This window comes from Nicotiana tomentosiformis, chromosome 4 (genome assembly GCF_000390325.3).
Source record: "Nicotiana tomentosiformis chromosome 4, ASM39032v3, whole genome shotgun sequence".
NCBI classification, from domain to species: Eukaryota; Viridiplantae; Streptophyta; class Magnoliopsida; order Solanales; family Solanaceae; genus Nicotiana; species Nicotiana tomentosiformis.
In genome coordinates, this window is record NC_090815.1 from 125,831,076 (window position 1) to 125,848,212 (window position 17,137).

At 35.9% G+C, this 17,137-nt stretch overlaps 1 protein-coding gene across 1 annotated transcript; it reads left to right on the forward strand.

Annotated features, from left to right (window-relative positions):
- Nucleotides 1–1,520: 1,520 nt before the first annotated feature.
- On the forward strand, nt 1,521–12,442 carry LOC104105560 (uncharacterized). Its single transcript, XM_009613906.4, has 16 exons — nt 1,521–1,721; nt 3,876–4,087; nt 4,594–4,730; nt 4,839–4,949; nt 5,033–5,134; nt 5,288–5,396; nt 5,494–5,694; nt 6,166–6,334; nt 6,536–6,617; nt 6,708–6,801; nt 7,401–7,497; nt 8,505–8,598; nt 9,619–9,691; nt 11,013–11,186; nt 11,305–11,427; nt 12,031–12,442. Exons 1-16 carry the CDS (start codon nt 1,709–1,711, stop codon nt 12,190–12,192), a joined length of 1,953 nt encoding a protein of 650 aa, XP_009612201.1. The 5' UTR covers nt 1,521–1,708; the 3' UTR covers nt 12,193–12,442.
- Nucleotides 12,443–17,137: the final 4,695 nt, after the last annotated feature.

Consider the following 17,137-nt stretch of genomic DNA (forward strand, 5'->3'; position numbering starts at 1 on the left):
AATTTTAGAAGACATTATTTAAAAATGATGAATTAAAGTGATAATTTGCGTTATCTAATAAAGGAAGAGAAACGTTTTGCTTTAGAGCAGAAAATTTGATTCATGAATCAGAGTTGAGTAACATCGTTAGTTTTTGAACATATTGTGTCAGTGAGACTAAGTGTGCTCCACTTTAGCATACTTAAGGTACTAAATATGATCAGAGTTATATTTGAGGGACCAAAATAGACATATCCACAAAGATAAGGGACAATATTGATCAAAAACTCTCATTTTCTCATTGAAAACTAGCACAGAAGGGAATATTTTCAAGGTCGACATTATCTAAAAATGAGGAATTAAAGTGATAATTTGCGTTATCCAATAAAAGGAGAGAAAACGTTTTGCTTCAGAGCAGAAAATTTAATTCATGAATCAGAGTTGGGTAACATCGTTAGTTTTTGAATATATTGTGTCATTGAGACTAAATGTGTTCCACTTTAGCATACTTAATAGACTAAATATGCTCAGAGTTATATTTGAATGACCAAAATAGACCTACCATCAAAGATAAGGGACAATATTGGTCAAAAATTCTATAACATTTATAGGAATACATAAATCACATTAAGTGGATGCGACTTATAAATTTACCGAATGCTACTTATAATATAAATTGCATTTGGTGAATGTCCATGAATCGTATTCGAAAAATGCGATTTATAACAATTGATGAATGCGACTTATAAATTGCATTTGATGAACACGACTTATAAATCATGAGGTTGGTGCCTCATGGAAAATTATTTACAAGAGACAGACTGGCCAAGTGGGACATAACCAAAATACTATATGTTCTTTGCGTGATATTGAGAATGAAACCATAGCTCACATGTTCTTTCATTGCAAATACTTGACTGCAATTTGGAAAAGATTGTTATACTGGTAAGGGATAGATATATATGAAAGTTGATAAATGGTCTAGAGAGCAAGTTTGGGTTGAAAAACATGCTATTGGGAAAGGGGCGGAAGCACAAGTATATAGAATCATCCTGGCATGTTTCACTTACTTCACATGGCAGGAGAGGAATAACATGATATTTCAGAATAGCAAAAGAAGCGAAGATCAATTAGTGAAGTTGGTGGCCAAGGAGATCCACGGTAGAGGTAACTGTAAAGTAAGAGTGGCAGGGTGTATGAGGAGAATGAATTACTATCCATAGTTTGATTCCTTCTTCTCCGACGGGAGTGGCTCTAAATTACGGGAATACAGTGATCTTTGGTTTTATTTTTTAAGAAAGATTTGTGTTCTACAGACTCTCAGGGATTATTTGTTTTGTAAAGATAGTGTGTATAAATGGGTTAGTAAATGTGATTTATAAATCAGACTTTTTAACGTGCGACTTAGAAAACACAATAGGAAATGCAACTTATAAAGCTACGTAGAAATGCGACTTATAATCGCTTTAGGTGAATACGAATTATTAATGTCATTTGGCTATATATAGCGGCTATGCGTTATGTTTCTCCTCAAACATATATCCGGGTCGGGTTGCAACATGCCAACATTTGCTATTATTCCATTTCTACCCTTCATCAGCTGCATAAACCTCACATACAACGAGCATCCACTTCCCATTTCGCCTGTGTAATCACAAAAGCACGATCATCACCAAACGAAACTGGAATTTGTTTTCGAAAGCTCGTGTAAAACATCGCGACCTCCATAATGGAAAACTCCGGTTAGTTATCACTGTCCACTCTGTAATCTTAAGATCTCTAAAATTTTACATCATTCCAATTCAATTTTGTGCGGGTTTCGCCGTTTGATGAAGTTTAAATTTGTCCTCTACGGATGGTTATAAATTCGTCTTTATTTTTGTATATTTATTTATTTTTGGTTTATGGATATGTTGTTTGAGTATTGTACTGCATATATTGTATTATTCTTTGTCAAAATGCTAGGAGCTTTAAGTCGGGTGAGCTCATCACTGAGCTAAGGAGGTGTAGGATTTTGTGTTGTAGAAGTTTGTAGTGTGTTTTGATTTCTTTGAGATTTGGCGCTCCCTGTTTTGTAAGGTCTGCGTACACTCTACCCTCCCCAGACCCTACTTGTGGACCCTACTTGTGGGATTACACTGGGTTGTTGATGTTGTTGTTGCTGTTGTGTGTGTGTGTGTATTGGATCGGCTTGTAGTAGGATTCAACTGTTACCGCCTAAAATGATAGTAATTGGATTAGATTAGTAGTATCTCCCGAGCAAACTGCTCTACTGTCAGTTGTTGTTTGGAATTAGCCAGTAGCTTATAGTTCAGAGTGATGAGTGATCTTACTTGTTTTCCTGTCTCTTGTCTATTTTTCTACTTAGTTAAAAAAAATAATCTGTTTTTACATCTCCAATGCTGATGACTCTGAGCTTAGACTTTTTGGCAAAATTTTGGATATTGCTGATTGCAAGCTATGCTACTTATATTAGGAGTAGCGATCACACATAAAATATAATTTCCTGTGACTTGTATATTGTATCGCTGACCTGGGAATGTGCTGAGGCCTGAGTGATTAAGGGCCACGTATGGTTGAGAGATTGATTTCATGGAAAATTACTTGTATGTTAATGGGTATTAAACGTCATAAAAAAGAAAACGAAAAAGATGAAACATGAAGGTGGACTATTATATTGAGTGCATAGGAAAGCTGTTTAGCAGGCTCTGTTATTGCCATACCTATATCAGTGCTGTGGTTTTAAAATCCCCGTGTCCCTCTCATGAATGCGAGAAGAGCAGCTTATGATATTGCATGTCATAACTCTACTATGGGAGTAGGATGGAGTTACATGCATATCAGCAAAATAGAATATTCTTTCAAGAAGCATATAAAACAACACTAATCCTGTACATCATAATTCACGATAAGATGCTAAGTGTTGTGTAATTTCTATGTTGTTTCGATTTGTCTTGGAAAAATCCGTGGGTGCTGTCCAGATTACTATTATAAGATATTTCATTATTTTCTTTCTTCCCCTTTCCTGGTTTTCTTAAGTTGATGGATAACGAGTCAGAAAGGGGTATTCAACTGCAAGTCATCTTTTCAATTGAATGCGGCCTGGAGTTATAGACTGATTACTTCTGTGATTCAGTAACTTAAGTCCTTTCCTTCCATAGACTGTTCTCTATTTTGCCATGTGTCCGTTGCATCTTGGTCATATAGCTATTTTGCCAACAGTTACATATCTGTGCTAAAACTCTGGTTGGTATGAAAATCGGTGGGAAGAGAGATTTCATGCTTTAAGTTATAGATGGAGATAAATATATTCATTGGAAGTTTTCTAACGTAGCTCCCAACTCCTTTTGTAGAGAGTAGAGATATGTATGCAAAAATGTCTTATTTTAATAACATGTTTGCCGCATGGCTGTTAAATCTGACTTGACCAGTTGAGTTTCTTGCAAGTACATCTGGAATAGCCTTGATTTATGGACCTTTTTACTGTATCTCTAGTGAACCTTACAGTTCGCCAGGACCTACATGGGTCCTTTTCATGCCTAATGCTATCATGCATACATGACGTAGTTATTGAGTTTCGAAAGACAAGGTTGTTTAATTGAAGCATGTATGACATCAACAGCTTTTCATCGTTTGTTCTATAATTTTTTTCTTCATATAGTGTCAAATCACACGAACAATTTCACTTTTTCTTTTGAGTGTGTGTGTGTTTTTTTTTGGGGGGGGGGGGGGGTACTCATGAACAGTTTTCACTTCTTTCCATTTGTTTCTGGTAAAGTTTGTTACGTGGGTCTTACGTGCATTACTCACAGTCTTCTATGTGCAATTTTGTTGGATAGTTTTGGAGTAGTGGTTCAAGTTACAATTACTTTGTTTGAACTTTAAAATTTCTGCAGGGGACCACCAGGAGACAAATGTACCACCAGTGGAAGGTGTTGCTGGTGGTGGGACAGCTTATGGTTGGAGTGATACCGGATGTAATGATCCCAGACCATTAAGGGGTGCAATTGATCCTACGAAAGTTCCACCGTTAGAGTTATTGAATGTGTGGTGCATGGCAAGCACCGCTAATGTTGGACCACAAGATATGCCTCGTGAGTTGGAACCTGTATGTACAATGTTTCTGGCGCTACATAAGCTTTTTATGATATTTCTGCAATACAGACATTTTGTGACCATTCCAAGACATTAAATAGTCCTGCCTATTGAGAAAATGAGTCCTTATCAGGGATGCTGGCACTTACAAAAATGTTTGTTATATTTGTTTTTGTCCTTTTGGCTCATGGTTAGTGCATGTTAAAGTTGAAACTAAATATTTGCCTGCAATTCATACTGATTATTCTGGCGTTTGTTTTTGTTCACTCACTCTTAACACTTCTTTAGGATTAACTGGTCTTCTATTTAAGGGAGAGTAGGAGATTATCTTTTTTTTTTTCTTTCCCCCTCCCTCTCTCTCTTGCGGGGGTAGAAGAACCATTTAAAGTTTCTTTTATGCTTATGCATTTGTTGCTTAAAGTCTTAAACTTCACAATCAAATGGCGAGAAGATCGAAATTCTGTTGTCTTTCTGGTCGCAAGAGTTTCATGGTATGTGACTTGCAGTTTTATCTGGTAGATATCACTATTAGCAGCAAGGAATGAAAGAGAAAGCATTCAGATTGCCATACGCCCAAAAGTTTCTTGGGGTGGATCTGGTATTGCTGGAACTGTGCAGGTCCAGTGTACTGATCTCTGCTCAACCTGTGGTGCTAGGTTTGTCACTAACCATGTCCTTAGCTTCCTTTGGACCTATCTTGGATATGATGTGAAGTTATTGATTCTTTTTTTGGTGAAGTTATTAACAATATTGGCTGGTTGCAGATTGGTAGTTGGCCAGTCGGTGACATTGCGCAGAGTAGTACCTGTTTTAGGTGTCCCTGATGCACTTGTTCCACTTGATATGCCAGTCTGCCAACTGAACCTTTTCCCTGGGTATACGCATGATACTCCCGTTCAGTCATTTGTTTCGATTATTGTAGTCCGAAGTCATGACCTTATTATGTCTTGCTATGCAGAGAAACTACAGTATTTTGGGTATCAATAGATGTCCCGAGTGAACATCCACCAGGTCAATATGATGGAGCAATCATCATTTCTGCCACCAAAGCTGACGCAGAGTGATTGTCTATCCCCTCTACAGTTAAATATGTGTATATCCATTTTGGAGTATCTGACTTCCCAACATCATTGTCCTGAAGATGTTTTGTTTGGGATAGTGAGGATTGTTTCATGGTAGTTCATTAAACAATTATCTATGTTTTCTGTAACAGGTCTACAAGCCAATCACTGAGCAAAGTGGAAAAGCATCAACTATACAGAGAATTGAGACATTGTCTTGATGCTGTGGAACCCTTAGAGGGAAAACCAGTGGAAGAAGTGGTTGGTCTCTTTGAAATTACATGCCTCATATGAACTCTTATAATTCATCAAGTTGGATTTGCAAAGCCGCTTCTCATAACGGCTTTTGTTGTTTTAGGTAGAAAGAGTCAAATCTGCAACTTCATCTTTAAGAAGAGTTCTTCTATCCCCATCATTTTCTGATTTCTTTTCAGATAATGGGCCCATAGATATGATGGAAGAAGATGCTATTTCTAGCCTTTCTATCCGGTTGAAGATAAGTTTGACAGTCTGGGACTTTGTGCTTCCAGCTACTCCTTCTGTCCCTGCTGTGATTGGTGTATCCTTTCTTGTGCATTTGGTTAGAAATTACGTCAGCCAGTTAACTGGTTGTGGAGAATTGTTATTGGAATAAGATGGCTGTCAATTGAATTCATAGGATTTTTGATTTATCAGGTTTAATTGTCATGTGTTTTGCATCATGTTGACTTGACGTTTTGCCTGCCAATAGTTGGTTTGACTGTTTCTATTTGCTAATTGGCGAGCTTCTTCTTTGGAATGTCGCCATATCTGTTGACTGAGGTACTTTTACAAGTTTATTCACGTGCTCCTTACATCTTGTCTATTAGTTTTTTCCCTTTTTTCTGGTTATTCCTGTAAACTAGTATATCATAGCATTTTCCTGAAAATCCAAATATTCTAGAATTATCTCCCTTTGTCTCTACTAGTGGGGTGACTGCTGCTGGTTCTAGTTTCTGTGATAAAGCAACTGAATTTTCAAATGAGGATGGAGTTCTTTAATTTAGTCTAGATATCTGACACTGTTATTGAAGATCGCTTTGGGGTTGAACATGGAAGCAGTGAATGGTTTCAGCTGTTAGATCAGCATTTCAAATGGCTACTTCAATATCGAATTAGTCCATACTTCTGCAGGTGGGGCAATGGCATGAGAGTTTTAACATACACCTCGCCATGGCCAGGTATATGATGCTCTGTATGATTGTACATGGAAACTGAATGAAGTTTTGCCCTCTTACTTTTAGATGTAACTGAAGTCCAAAATAGACAAGTTTGTAAAGAAGCCAAACTGTAATTGCACCTCCAGTTCTGCTCTCCTACTGGCCTTTACCTCAAGTTTATCTACAATAAACTAAAATGTCTTTCTCTTAATGCTGTTACAGCTGACCATCCAAAATCAGATGAGTATTTATCGGACCCTCGTCTTGCGGCATATGCTGTACCTTATGGTCCGTTAGTACCCTGGTACGTTGGACAATTTCTTTGCCAAAAATTCCATGGTGTATTTTCTGTACCAGTTGATCAGTTTCTTTTTGCTTCTTAATTTGGCATTAGCGAAGGTACTGCGAAGGACTACTTACGAAGGGAGGTAGAGGTACTAAGAACAAAAAAGCATTGGAGGAAAGCCTACTTCTATCTGTGGGATGAGGTAAGTCAGCAGATTGAGGCAGGTTGAATTGCTAATCTTTTAGCACATATGACGGACCTTACATTATTCTAGCGACACTTGCAGTTCAGAGTCATGTTTTCTCCTGTTTGTAGCTCGGACTTGGGCTTTGCTCTGCTTTTCTGACTTTGTAGGTGAAAAAACATCATAGTTTTCCTAAAATATGCTGGTTGTCGTAATAATACCAACAACTATGTTTAATCACCTACTTTATCAAAAAACACCAACAATTATGCTTCAGTAACAAACTTGTTGGAGTCATAAACATAAACTTTTTCTTGTTTTGTCTCAAACTGCCGAATCTGTTTGTTCATACCAAAAAAGGGAAATCACATTCTATATTTACAGACTCATAGTGCTTAGCACTGTCTTCTGCAGAAGGTAAGCAAGACAACATTGGCGGGGATAAACATATTTTCTTGCTTCCATTCATACAGTAGCACTTGTATTCCCCTTTTTCCTCCTTGGATTTTGTTATCCTTTTTACCTACTTTTCCTGCTTCACAAGAGGGGACTGTTGATGGTAGCTGCCTATCTTTATTGTTTCTATGCTCTAAAGAAGTTTTGTTTGCACTGGTCAGCCTCTCAACGTCGAACAATATGATGCCATCCGCAGCATGGCCAGTGAGATTCATGCCTATGCACCTGATGCTCGTATTCTGACAACTTACTATTGCGGTGAGCATCAGCTCTTCTCTTCAGTAGATGCATGAGGAAGTATCCCCTGTATATTCCGTGTATGTATTCCAATGAGACATTGTGCGTGATACTTATATGTCTATCTCCATATCTTGCGTTGCCCTTCAGAGACTGAAGAGATTTGTCATAATAGATAGAATTGTGCTATATTTGTTTGGATAATGAACCTATTAAGTATTCTATATTGAAAAAACCATATCTATGAGGACATACTGAATTGTCAGGAGTTAAACAATCAGATTTTAGCTGTCGATTTTTCCACTCTGGACCATATAGATAAGCTGCTGACTCAAGAGTATTAACTGTTACATTGTAGTGATGAAAGAGCAAAGAGGATGATGAAGCTCCTCTTTCTTAAAGAAACTTATAATAGAAGTGGTAGAAGTTCTTTCATCTTAGTGATTAATGAGTCTCATTGAGTGTCCGGTTCTTGCAGAAACTTCATGGTTAACTCACTTATTCCATGAGCAGGTTGTAAATCTTACATGTCTGAAATAATTGAGGATGTGAAAATATCATGCAATGCTTTCTTGGAGTATGTGCAACTGTCTCTGCTAATGTAACTTGGTGTGTGATATTTGTTGAAACAAATTTTAAGGTGAAATTTTTAGATGTAGTCCGGTTATGCGTACTTTAACGTTTCCAGCCATTACATTTGTCCTCTACACTTTTATAAGAATGATCAAATGATCAAATGCCCTTGATGATTTGGAAACTGTGAGAATAACCATGACTTGAACTAATTGAAAGGAAATTTTTACCATTCTAATTACTTTTGGGGAAATGTTAAGGTAGCAATTTGAGTAATGTCACAGACACAACATCAAACGAAGCTTCAGTTGATACAATCTCACATGATTTTTGGTTTTTGTGATTGACAAACTAAATATTATTTTCCGTTGGCCTAGATCTGTCTGATTGGAATATTCTTTGGCAATCATTATTCGCATGGAAAAACTTTCTTCAACTGGGTACCATTCTTACAGGACCAAGTGATGCACCTCTTGCTTCAAATAACTTTGAGGCTTTTCTGAAAGTTCCCGAGTTCCTACGGCCTCATACTCAGATATATTGCACAAGGTATTGATTTTAGTATTTCGGAAAACATTTTTTTTTGTTATTGCCCACATACAAGTACAAAGAACAAAATATTTATAAAAAAAAACGAAAGTTAATTTTGTGAGCATTGTAGCTCAGATGGCTGGAATATAGACTATGCCATTTGTGAGACGTTGCTGAATAAATTGGGCACTAGTTCAGGGTTATGTAATCTGGAAGTCTCACTAACTGAGCTGAGTTCAGTGATATGAAACAGTTGAATTAGCAATCTTTGGATTTGGTATAGTGAAAGCATCCATTGTTTTCTACTGCATATTTTAAATTCTAGATACTTAGGTATTTCTTTCCATTTATCATGACCTATCTTTTTTTGGATAAAGATCTTGTTTTCCTTTTCTGTAGCCATTTCTTTTCCTCTCATGCTCTTTGGATGTTCTATTTTGTTTTATAGCTGTCATATGAATATTAGACCAGTTGATGCTAAATAAGATTACTCTTTAAACAATGCTGTTGCACGCTGATACTTTCTGAAAATCATTGAATGCATTATAAAGCCAGCTTTCCATGCTTAACCTGATTCATGTTTGGAGGTTAGAGGCAAGCCTAGAAGAATTCAATCCCTAACAGGCTATAATATGCTTCTTCCTTTGTCATAAAAAGAATGGCTGATTTATGGAGTAAGAGGGTCAAACCGTCTGATTTATTGTGAATTCAGATATTAATTCCTTAAATTTTATTTACATATCTAAGAATTACATGAATGTAGTATAAACTAAATTACATGAATGTAGTATAAACTAACTTCTTAAAGTTAGAAATATTTCAAATTATTTGAATACATCCCAAATAGAACTGTCATAGAAAATAGGATAGATGGAGTACCTAGTTGTGCCTACATTTTGATCTCTTTCCTTTTCTGTTTTGTGATGACCACTAGTTGCATCTGGAAAGATGGTCTGGATTCTCTTCCTTGTTGATAAGTTACTAGAGATGAGAAGATACACCTACTAGGCTTTTTGACATATTGTCTTTTCTATTCAGTGAATGGGTTATTGGTAACAGAGAGGATCTGGCAAAGGATATCATCGCAGAGATACAAACAGAAAATGGTGAGGTAATGAAATTTAATTTTATGGATTATTACGGAGTAAACAATGAATTCACTTTCATTACTATATGAGCCTCATTAAATGAGGAAAGGGAAAAGATGCAGAGAAGTGTCATATGGATTAATTTACTTTCTGATCCACGGCTCCTTGCTGATATCAGTCTTGTTGTCCTCTTTTTCTTTTTCCCCTCTAATGTGACAACATAAGTTATTGCCTGCAGACACTGCTGATTATGAACTCTATTTGAGGACTAGAGCCTAGCAACCGAGATTCTAGGATGTCTATGGTTTTAATACATCATTCCATATGCCAATATTGGATATTCTATTTGATTTACAAGACTATCAATCATCAGATAGCACCCCATTCATTATAGATTCCCTCACTGGTGGAGAGGAACTATCTTAGGCTACAAATCCTTCTTGGATAAAATTCATTTCTTTTTCAAGCATTATAAACTAATCATATTATATCTGATAAGAAGTTAAAGAATGTATGATCTTTATCGTAAAGAATGTATGCTTGATCAGGAAAGAAAAAAGGTGATAGAATCTGTGCAATATCTGGTCCCTGTCAAGTTCTAAACTATGTTGCACGGACTCTCCAAAAGTTCTGCCGCACCTATGTCGGATCCCCCAAAGATGCACTACTTTTGGAGGATCCTGCATACACACCTGAAGACATTGTTGGAGAGTCCGAACAACATAAGTTCTAAACCTAAAATATTTTGTGCATAATTATCACCAAAAGAGTTCAACAAAGGCCACCTTATATTGTTAACATTCTAATAATCTGTATGTATAGAAGTGGTTGATATATGCAAGTGTATATGACAAATTAATTCATAAGGACATTAAGATGACACAAGATAGTTTTAGCATTTTTCTTTTCTCTTCCAATGAAAATTGGTATCTTATTTTGAGAAGTTATCGTGAAGCTTTGTTCATAGCTAATGCGTTTTGCCTAAGTTTAATACTGTGTTAACGTGTTTTGACTCTTTCAGCCTAAAGGCATTAAGTGCTCTGCAAATTAGTCTTCAATGTGGATCTTCAGGTTTAGTTTCATGATATCCAGGGATGAGATTATTTGATTTAGATACCTCCTCTATGTTGCTCCTTGGACTTGTCCTTTCTTAGAAACATTTTGGTTTGTTTGCGATGGTGCAGTAGTTAATCAAATTAGATTATCACCATCTGAGTGCAACTGCACTTGCAGGCTTTAGTGCTTCTTTCTTTATGCTTTTTGCTATTTAAATTTGTGTTTAGCATTTTCCTGTTTCTGTATGTGAACTATGAATGAATTCAATGCTTGTTATGTTTTTTGCAGGAGTGGTGGACATATGTATGCTTAGGACCAGGTGATCCTCATCCAAACTGGCACTTGGGGATGCGAGGCACTCAACATCGTGCTGTGATGTGGCGTGTGTGGAAGGAAGGTGGAACAGGTTTCTTGTATTGGGGTGCCAACTGCTATGAGAAGGCAACAGTTCCCAGTGCTGAGGTTAGTGCATCCCTCTGCATAACATATAACTGAGATAAATTATATCGTATAGGTTAATAGTAGTGATGGATTTATTAAATTTTTTTTCATGCCCAACACACGTAATATCTGTCTGCAGATTAGGTTCAGGCGTGGACTTCCTCCAGGTGATGGAGTCTTGTTCTACCCTGGTCAGGTGTTCTCATCTTCTCAGCAACCTGTTGCTTCACTAAGACTGGAGCGTCTCTTGAGTGGCTTGCAGGTACTCTTTATATTCACTTTTTCTCCTCTCTCATAGTATCTTTGCATTTCTGCCAATTGTGACCCTTGAGAACCATGTAGAAAGGCATCAACCTCAACCATGCAGTCCCCTTGAACTTTTAGGGGCTGGAAGGTGCAATTTTGTCTGTGTTACAGAACAAACAATTGGATGCACTTCTCTTTGCATGTTTGAACAAGATCCTTTTGATGGCTTTCCCCAGCACATTCTTTAGTTAAATACGGCCTGTTTGGATTTCAATTTAACTTGCTGAATCTTGTTAGGTCCTATTTTCAGAGACTTCAACACTTCTATTTCCTTCGGTCATTCCATTTATATGAATCAATTGCAGATATTTGTTCTGTTCAGTTTACTCTTTCAGTTACAATGTTTTGCTGTGTTTTGTTCAATGAGATACCTTCTCTGTACACATCCCTCTTCTTAGTTCTTTCTATTGTTCTTCTATAAATTGAAGTTTCTCGAATAATCAAAAGAAAGATGTTGAAGCTTTGCATGATACCTTCATTTTTTCTCTCTTAAATTGCCTGATTACGTCCATTTCCCCTTTTTGTATTCACTCCTTTTTTGGTGACTGATTCTTTTTAGGATATTGAGTACCTCAAGCTATATGCTTCAAGATTTGGTAGGGATGAAGGACTTAACCTTCTGGAGAAGACAGGAATGTATCAAGGCCCTGAGCGTTACACTTCGGAACACACACCAATAGATGTAATGAGGGGTGAGGTTTACAGGACATGCCGATCCTAGATTTGAATCCTGAGTTTGATACCCATCTGTATTAGTGTTCAACATCTCAAGCATGTCGGTATGTACGATGTGCATTGATATAGTTTTGACTTTTGAGAACTACTCAGCGGTATACATCTCAATATCTTTGTCAGGTCAAAACAGAGTATGTTTTAGTCAGATCTGTTCATATTATCATGTTACGTAATAGTAAATCGACAGTATTGCTGTACCGTGGTTCGGTATTTTAAAAGAGATTATTGTTGATTCATTTCTGTAGAATTAAAAGTATAGTACCCTTTTGTCTAGGTTACTTAGATTAAGATTTGAGCTGATTTTTATTACCTTTAGGGACCCCATGAATGAGGATTATGTTATGATATTTCTACATCTCTTCCTGACTTTGTGGTGGAAAAGAGGGAGTTTTTTATGCAAGCAAATGAGTAGACGCATTGACCAGTGCTAAGGATGGGACTATGTGACCCCACAAACTATAAGCATAGGATATATAACCTATCTCAATCATAATAGCAGGATTGGCTTTAACACTTGCTTTTTTATGATAAAGGTTTTGAAAGAAAGGTGGTGGGGGAGAAATTATTGCTATCAAGATTCATTCAAGCTAGACTTTTTGTAGCAACACCTAGTGATACTGGAATCACAAAAGCAAAGTAGAAAAAGAAAGAGAGGAAAGACAATCAAAAGTTTATCAAATTGGTGATGATTGCTTGCTAAGCCTCTCACTCATTGTCATCTTTTGACATTGTGCTCTTTTTGTCTCCCATTACAGCTGTATCGTGGCTATGCTAACTAGATCTGTTCATCACCCAGGCTTATCCATATATAGAAGCTGAATTTTTGTGGATGCTCTATGATTATTGCAATATAGGTTAAAGATATTAAGCTGTTGATTTTGGACATGCGGGTGTATAGTAGAGGTAAAGACTTATACTAAAGCAAGCAAACTGGTCACTTATTATGGACCGGAGGGAGTATTAATTTAGCATTGATTAAGTGATAATCGGGATGAGAATTGCTATTAGTTAGTTATCATTACCTTGTGATCATTTGCTTAGTACCTAAGAGTCTTTGCATCCCCTCCCTAATTCTAAAAGAGGGTCAAATAACAAGTTTCATTTTGTTTCGTTAGTTGTAGGCAGTAAGGCTGCTTATCGGACGGATTGGACGGTTATTTATTCTTAACGGTTTGGCTTATCGGCTTTTAAATGTATTAATCCGCTAGCCACCCGATAAGATATCGGGCGGATTGGTATCAGTTTAGCTCTTATCGGGCGGTTTATCGGCCTAATTCAATCTATATTGTGTGTATTAATTGTTTGCTGACCGTTGTGACTCAAAATAAAATTCCTATGCTCAACAGACTACATTCCCGTCTATAGAATACAATAGATGAGTCCATTACATCCCAAAGCAGACTATATTACATATGAGTCCAGAATACATACGTCTTTCCTCCGCCCACAACTGCAAAGGAAAAGTCAATGCTTCCTGATTAATTCTGAAATGATAAAATTCCAGTCTATATTGAAAGTGAATCGAGAATACATATTTTAAAATGATTAATCCATAAGTGAGCAGACTATACAGAAATGTTTGGCCTGCAGCTAACACTTAACAGTGCTTGAATTTCTGCAGCTTCAAAGTTCAAACAACACCTTAATCCATACAGGTACTGTCAAAATTGATCTCAAAACAGATGAGTTTTGTGAACTTTAAAACATCCTGCTGATTACTGTTGCTTTTAGATTTTGTATACTGAGAACGGAGTCAAACATCCTAAATTTTTATGCTTTTAAAGTGAGAAGTTTCATATTCTTCACAAAACTTGTGTTTATGTTTCAAAACAGATGAGTTCATGTTTATGTATAATGAAGCAAGCATCTGAATACTTTGAGAATTGAGATACTCTTTAATTTTAAAGACATCAACAAGAAAAGAAACTTACCATCTGCTGCTCTAGCTATGGCGAGATGGAGAGGCGAGACGGCGAGAGGGAGACGGCGATGTCGACGAGACGGCGAGAGGGAGACGGCCGAGAGGGAGACGACGAGTCGACGAGATAGAGTACTGGAAGTCGACGAGATAGAGTGTTGGTGGCTGCTGGTTGAAATTTAGGCGTTAGGGTTTCTAAATGTCTAATAGTAAATTAGTAATAGAGAATAGAGATAGAGTACTGGAAGTGGAAGATGGGTTTTTGATTATTATATATATATATATAGAGTACTGGAAGTGGAAGATGGGTTTTTGATTATTATATATATATATATATATATATATATATATATATATATATATATATATTTTCTTAACAGGTTAACGGATTATCCGTTAAGAAAATTGAATAATCCTCCCCCAAACCGATAAGCCGTTAATAAAAAAAATTCAATCTGTTCCCCGTCCGTTAAACCGTTAACTCGATACCAATAAGCCATTAAACTTCGGTTCGATTTTGAACACCCCTAGTAGGCAGCATTTACTGAGTTCATGTGAGTTACTAGCCCCGTTCGGAAGCCAAATAGAGAACGTGTTTTTGATACAAGTGGCGAAGCCACATGGTCACAAAGGTGGTCAGTTGACCACCCTTGATCCAAAAATTGCACTATGTATATAAGTAGAATATTACGTTTTAGATGTATATAACACATATTAAACACCCTTTGTCGGAAATTATTTTTCACTTCTTTCAAATTTAAATACCCTTGGAGAAATTTCTAGCTTCGCCGCCGTTTGATACCATACCAGTGTGCAGCTAAAACCTGCAGAGGACATTGTGAATGACAGTAAACAATATGAGATTCCAGATTAGATACATAATGCAAGAGAAGTGACTTCCATTGAAAAAGAACATTTAGCAACTAGCTCACATGAAACGAAAATTCTCCATGATGTGGATATTCCTTCTGTTTTTTTCCTTAGTTTATAATTCCTTTTGTTTTTTTTAGCTATTAGAGGGAGTATTCTACGTTCACTAGAATACAGACATGCTTTAATGGAAAATAGGACTAAGAAACCTATTTAAGAGAAATAGAAATAGAAAAATTGGTGAAGTATGACTACAAGTGATTTCGGATTCCTTTACAGTTAACTTGAGGTCTCGGGTTCGAGCCTTGGAAATGGAGGAATAAAAATACTAGAGATTCACGCTTAGGGTTTGGATATATAACATGAAGCAATTTTTGAACTCCTTTACCATTACATTAGAATCTTTTCTTGTGCTAAGAGGTTTTAAGAGTTCATCTATGACTAAAAAATCCGTTTTTACCCTATTTGTTGCTGCACTATTTCCCGGGGGAATCAGTTGAACCGCCCTTGTTTATGTGGCGTGTATCTGAATTAATCGGACCAATAGATTCTGAATATTAGGTGATTAAAGAAAACAAAAATTTACAATGGAGAAAATGTTATCATCCATATCACTGTAGTGACTTCCTACTTGTTTAACATTTGAATAATAGATTTTTCCAGGACAAGGAACCCCATAGACTTGTTGGGATAATTACAACATTTGGAAATTGTGGCAATGAGAGGGAATGTTTCTTTTTGGTGGTCGCAGTGTCAAATCAAAGTGTTGGTGGTAATTATTTACCATTTGCTCGTGACTGAGAATCTGAATTTGCAGTACTATTTTTAGTTAACCATTGAAAAGGCAACTTTCTTTAGTAGTGGTACTATCAATTTCACATAATTATGAGTTGACGCCAAGCTATTTCTATCATTAGAGAGATAGAGTTTGCTTCTTATTGCCAACCAATTGATGTACTACCGTTTTTCTATTAATTACGGGACCATCTTTATAATATTCTATTATTTGAATCTATTTGATTCCATACACGAGATGTTAAAAAATAGTGAGATTTTTCAAAATTTATGATTTTAAATATGTAATAATAACTAGAATTGGATAATCAAAAGCAACATCTATTTTTTTTTCAACAAGATGATATGTTGAAACAGGTGCTAGCTTGAAAACCATCGCAAAATGAAGCAAAGTTGTCGGTTGAAATCTCTCAACAGTCAGTATTCTAATGAATAGTAGGACATTGAGGGAGAACTTTTTTTATGAATATAAAACATTTAAAACTAAAGATATTAAATATATTTAATATTTGTATAATTATAAAAACTTGTTAATAAAGAAATGATATCTATTGTGATAAGTAATGAAAAAGAATAGGATTGAGATGAGACGAGCAAAATAGCACTATATCTTTCAATTGAGAAGGGTTTACACACTGACTTATAAATCTTTTTATACTACTAACTTAATTAAGAACTAGATAAACGTATCATTTGATAGTTAATGTGAGCTACTATATATTCCTAAGATGTAGCATATCACTTTTTACGTAGCATATTACTTTTTACGTTCCATCAAAATATAATGATTAGGGTTAAAATACTTTACACTTTTACTATAACAACAGACCTAAATTATGTTGTATGCACCCATAGAATTCTATTAAAATTTTGTACTATAGTTTTATATAAATAGATTATTTGAAATAGTGATATAGTTTAAGTAGGCACCCACAATAATTATGAAGAGCATGTGGGTGCATTTGTTGAGCAAGCATCTCGCAACTCCTTTTTATGAACAGTTAATTAGGTTCAAAAGAAGTATTTTAGTGTAGTCGAATGTTTATTGAAAATAATTTTTCTATCTGTCTTCGGTAAGATAAGGTATATATATACAGTATATAATATTCTTTCCGTATTTTACTTGTGAAATTTTTCTGAATTTGTTATTGTTGCAGTGCATAAAAAAATGTGATTTCCTTTCCATGAAATTTGAAAATAATATGATTTCTATCTAGGTAGACAACCAATTGGCTTTAACCATTTTAAAAAGATAAGCTTGTACTGTATTTTTTTATTTCATTTTTCCTTCCACGTGCAATGTGTAATCTAAACTTTTCCAAGAAAAAGTTCTTTTTCCCCATATCTC